This window comes from Ursus arctos, unplaced genomic scaffold, assembly GCF_023065955.2.
Source record: "Ursus arctos isolate Adak ecotype North America unplaced genomic scaffold, UrsArc2.0 scaffold_16, whole genome shotgun sequence".
NCBI classification, from domain to species: domain Eukaryota; kingdom Metazoa; phylum Chordata; class Mammalia; order Carnivora; family Ursidae; genus Ursus; species Ursus arctos.
In genome coordinates, this window is record NW_026622830.1 from 50,482,466 (window position 1) to 50,487,673 (window position 5,208).

The 5,208-nt window shown below is 57.2% G+C and overlaps 1 protein-coding gene and 1 long non-coding RNA gene across 2 annotated transcripts; both read right to left on the minus strand.

The window, feature by feature from the left end:
* Positions 1–566: 566 nt before the first annotated feature.
* LOC130543835 (uncharacterized) lies at positions 567–1,141 on the minus strand. Its single transcript, XR_008959497.1, has 2 exons — positions 1,024–1,141; positions 567–831 (listed from the first exon to the last, which is right to left on the minus strand). It is a non-coding gene; the product is annotated as an uncharacterized LOC130543835 (long non-coding RNA).
* A 385-nt stretch (positions 1,142–1,526) lies between these two features.
* Positions 1,527–4,643, minus strand: LOC130543831 (ral guanine nucleotide dissociation stimulator-like). Its single transcript, XM_057312820.1, has 5 exons — positions 4,434–4,643; positions 3,963–4,066; positions 3,386–3,455; positions 2,706–2,777; positions 1,527–2,246 (listed from the first exon to the last, which is right to left on the minus strand). The coding sequence occupies exons 1-5, from the start codon at positions 4,485–4,487 to the stop codon at positions 2,100–2,102; spliced, it is 447 nt and encodes a 148-aa protein (XP_057168803.1). The 5' UTR covers positions 4,488–4,643; the 3' UTR covers positions 1,527–2,099.
* Positions 4,644–5,208: the final 565 nt, after the last annotated feature.

Sequence of the window (5,208 nt, forward strand, 5' to 3'; positions counted from 1 at the left end):
TTATCTTCCTCTGGCTTTGTCCCCTTCACACGCAGGATTTGATCTCCTTCCGTGTTTTTCCCCACTAGGTGCTGATGCAGTTCCAGAGATTGAACTACAATACGACAAGTTCCAAATACGGGGGCAATACAAAACCAAACACAAAACCAAAAAAGCATCTCAACGGAAGAAGCAGGACACAGTCTTCCTGGCCTTAGAGCGGAGAAAGGCAACCCCAGTCCTGGGGCAGGAAGGAGTTCTGGGGCGTACAAGTCTTAAGGACTCCCACTTTCAGTGGTTGTTGCTATTCCTGGGAAAGTCCCTGCAACCTCTAAATCTCAGGAGTTCTGAGGGGCTGTCTCTGCTGTTTGCCCAAATTCATTGACTGAAATGGACCCGTGCTCTGAGTAAGGGGGATTTGGGGGTGCCCTCCAGTGGCTAGGGAGAAGGGCTGGCACTTCTCCTTCCTCCCACGTACAGTAGCTGATGACTCTGGGGGATTTCCTAGGTCAGGAACGAATATGAGAGTCTGTGCAAGTTTTCCATTACTGCAGGAAGTAAAAGACCCAAACCACACACATGGGCTCTAAAACAAAACAAGGGCTTTAATCTCCTAACATGCAAATCTATCACGGTACTATTTAAAACAACTAAATGGTGCCCCCTACATAAGGAAATAGATGGGGGGAAGGGGTGTGGAGACAATGGGCACAAGGATGCAGCTGCTGAGGAATCCCTGCAGGGCCACTGGACACTTGCTCAGTCCTGAGGTTGACTGCGGCCAGTTCTTCTCCTTCTTGAGTGCTGCTGACCAGCTAGGACCGGGGCTCCAGCTGGCAGGACAGGGTGTAGCTAAGGACAGAGGGACACCTGTGAGTTGCCCAGGAGCTTCCATTCAAGAGTCCCTGCCAGTGTTTGCCCACAGCTGGAGTCTGGCGCCCCGGCAACAAGGCCTGAGGCTGCCCAGGGAAGGAGGATCCCAGGAGTGGCCAGCAGAAAGAGTCCACCCCGAACCTCACCGACCCAGCTCCTGATGGGCCTCACCTCTCAGCCTCGCTGAGCGGCTCCATAGCCTGGAACCAGGCCCAAAAAGGATCCTCGGGCTCTAGGGTGTAATTCTCGGCAGCCACCTGGAGCAGCATGATGTCCGTAATGACTTGGTATTCCTGAGCAGAGAGAGAAGCACAGAATGTATAGGGAGCCTGGGGGGGGGGGGGGCGGGGAGCTGCAGGGTCTGGTGAGGGTTGAGCACCGGGACCGGGCACCCATCCCAGGTCCTGGCACACATGGCCATCCTCCTCCCTGCAGATTCATCCGGTCTCCACCTGTTCTCAGAGTTGAGTATCAGTAGCCCCTCCTCCGGGAAGTCCTCCTGGATGCCATGCTCTGTCCCCATCTCCTAACGGGATGGGACTTGCACTGCTTTCTTCTCAAGGGATCCCAGGAAATGTGAGGTGGAGGGGATGGAGCCAAGCAATGTTCTTCCCAGGGACATCTCTGAGGCCCACTCCCTACCCTTCCCTGCGGGAAGCGCCACATATGCTCACCTTATTTCTTTTGTGGTGGTTGATCTCATTCTCCTGGAATGCAGACAAAGTCCATCAGAATGAGGCCCCTGGTTCTTAGGAGCACTTGATTCCCATCCCTTCTCATGCTGCACCATGGCCAGGACCCGTGAGGGGGCCGTGCATACACAGATAGTGGGCCTGGGATCTAGGCCAGGCTCTGTGGTCCAGAGAAAGGAGGACATGGGGCAGATGGACTGGCTACAGGTCGGGACCCTGCAGCACCACCCTCTCGGAAGACAGTAGGGGAGGCTGAAGCCTCAGGCAGGAAGGGGCTGCTGCGGCTACTGAGGTGCTTGCTGACGTGGAGGGTCCTGACTTCATTCTCCCCCCACGGGCAAACTCACCGGGGGAGGCTGAGGTCCACTCAGACAGACCTCATGCAGCTTTGCCTTCAGGAAGCTCTGCTGCTTCACCAGTCTTCGGCACCGGGAGCCGTGGCCTAACTGCAGCCTCACCTCGCTCATCCCTGAGATGGGCAACAGCCCCCAGGCTCACAGGGTAGCCGTGAGGCTGTCATGACGGGAGGTTTGCCGAGTCCTGAGAGCTCAGGGCTCAGTACAGGGGCGTTCTGCTCCCAAACCTCCGGATTCTGGTCCCTCCCCCACAATCCTCAGGCTCACCCACCTCCAGATAGTCCTCCATGGCGGTATCTAACATCACCAGCTCGGTGAGGAAAGTGCCAAGGAAAGGCACGACACCCTGTGTCATGAGGGGGAGGGTTGGGATGAGTCCCTGCTCTCTGGTGTCCACAGGGACCCTCCACTGAAAATGCTCCAGCCTCCTAGCACCCCAGGGGCTCACGTGGAGCAGCCTAGGACCCTTAGCAGCCTCCCCCCCACGGGTTCCCTTTCCCCTCCCCCCCCAGAACATCAGACTCCTCCTCATCACCTTCAGGGCCTGCTTTTCAAAAATGCCAGGGAATGGAGCACTAGGTCGGTCCCTCCCCACCCGCAAAACCCATTCTCTATGGACCACTCTGGACCCTCCTCCTGGTCCTTTTGAAATAAGAATTGTAGAAGCTGTGGCCCCAGGAGCCGCAGCTGGAGTGGGAAGGACCCCCCCCTTCCTGATCTTTCCTTTTTGGGAGGCTTCCAGCCCTCAGGGAGGAGCCCTCCTCCTCCTCTGACTTTGGAGGCCCTGGGCCTCAGGCACACTCACCTTCTTCTGCATCCTCTTCTGGGCTCCCCGGAGGGCCATCACCAGGGTGGCAAATCTATTGGATGGTCGCTCCTGCAGGGCCAAGGACAAGTTCCTTGAGACCATCATACCCTCAGGCCACTTGCCCCCACCATCTTGGACTTCAGAACCTAGACATCTGACCTAACTCATACTGATCCTGAGGCCCCATTATCCAGAAGCAGGCCGTGAGTGATTCCAGAACAACTCACTCCAACGTTCACTCCATGTGTGACCTTGAGCTTGCAGCCTGGCCTCCCCGAGCCTGTTTTCTCATCGGGAAACGTGACAACTCCACCTATCTCCCATGGTCTCCTGAGGACTCAGGGTCCTATTACTCTCATCATTGTTGTGGCCCTCAACCCAGCCCAACCCCATCACTGAGCACAGGTCTGTCCTCTGGGCTCTCCAGGTTTGTAAAGGCCCCCACCTGGACCAGCTGTCGACACAGAGAGAGAGGGTGTCTAGGCTAGGGAGTCTGCTTGGACACCACCTGCTTGCCCCCTCGCCGCCAACGGCATCCTCACCTAGGCTGTCGCCACATTCATGACAAAGGCTTCCCCTCCCCAAGGAATGCTTCAGACCATTCCCGACTTCATCCACTCAGGACCCTGTTCCCTCCCACCCCTCCTCTCTTTCCAGACCTGCACCTTCCAGGCTACCTTGATGAGCAGGTTCCTGCCCTGTGCGGTGTCCTTGCTGCACAGCTTTTGAAAGATCCTCAATGGCTTCCTGAAGAGAGGCAAGGGAGGCACGATCAATGGACGAATAATGTGGCAGGGTTGAGTGCGAGTGCCTTTTCTTTGAGAACCCCAGAGTGTCAACCTGCCTGGTTGAGGGTTTCTTCTGGGATCCTCTGAGCACTAAGGTCTTTGTAGGACATGGGAGGGAGCTCTCATGTGGCTCGTCCTGGGCCTCCCTTCCCATATTCATTGAGAAACGCTGTTTGGGTCAATTTGGGGTTCAAATGGGCAGAGAACTTAGTGGCTGTCAAGGAAACACGTGAAGAGATTTAATGCAGCTCAGCCCCGTGTGGGACATTTGGCAAAACTGATTTCTAAAGCGGGAGGCATGGTGACCTCCTCACCAGGGAGGCTGAGAGACCCACCCACCAGCCCAGGTCCTGTGGTCGGGGTTTGCCACCTCCCAGAAGGTCCAAGCTGCCTGAGGGGGAAGAGGACAAGCCTCTGGGAGCTCCCTCGTCCATCCTGGTCCCTCCATGGAGAGAGGCCTACTCACCTGGAAACCTTCCCCCACGTGTTCTCGAGGCGGTGAATGGAGACACTCTGCAGAGCCGAGAGGATGGCATGTAAGGACGAGTAGTTCCTCAGGGTTTGACAGGCCTGGGGAGGGAAGAGAATGGGCTGTCACTTGGGGAGCCGGCACCTGATTGGCTCTCAAGCTTCAGTCCCCCTCAGGGGAAAGTGCTCCTGCTGGAGGAAGCCGCTGTCCAGGGACCTGCCGAAGGGCACACGTGAGGCCCAGAGGAGGAGGAAGATTTTACTCACTCCAAGGAAGGAGCCAGGCAGAAACGGAGCATCCCAGCATGGGGCCATGCAAGGCAAGGTCAGCATGCCCCTGGACGGAAGAGCCTAGGGACTGCACAGTCCCTAGGGCAAAGACCAGGGCCTTCCACCCTGAGACCTGATCAAGGGAAGAGCAGTGCCCGAGACTCAGGAGAGCACCTCGGCTGGGCTTCCCGTTGCATACCTTGGCCACCTTGATCCAGTGCTCCACCACCATGGCCCTGTCCCGGGCTGTCATGCTTGGGTTGCCAAGGCAGGTGGTGATGACACACTTGGCCACACCGTTGAACTGGGCGACAGTGGCCCGGACTGTGGGTGCCAGGTGCTCATTGCCAGGCTTGTTGCGCTTGGACCAGACGGAGCCCAGGCACTGATGGGGCAGCAGCTTCTTGAACAGCTCCTAGAGAACAGGCGGACCTTGGTTCACCCAGCCATTTCCCATGCCAGACTCATGTCCTACGTAGGGGTCACAGGTCAGAGCTGGACCTCAGGGAGCTGAGAATCTGGCCTGAGCCTGGTTGGAGACCGTGGATTTCATTCCACTGTTTTTCCCTGAGGGAACCCAGTACACAATGACCCAGGAGCAAACAGAGCAAGGGAAGGAAGGAGGGCATTGACACCCTGATCATGCTCAGGAACTCCCAGCTCCAGGTGGCACTGCAAGGTGGTCCAACCCAAGGGGGCTTCTTCCCCTCCCCTCCAACTGGTCATCCCCCTGGTCCTTCCCCCCTTTCAGATGCACATTCTCACACGGGAGCTGCAACCACACGTTTTTCCGTCTGCCCTGTCCTCATGGACACATCAGATGCCTAATCAATGCTGAGGGTACTCATCCTCCAAGGCACATGAGTGGGTGACCCATGGACTTGACTGAACACAGGGAGCTGCCCTCCTCCACCCACGGGACCAGGGCCTGCCCATTGGTCTCTCCATTCTGGCTCATTTCTTCTCCCTAGTAC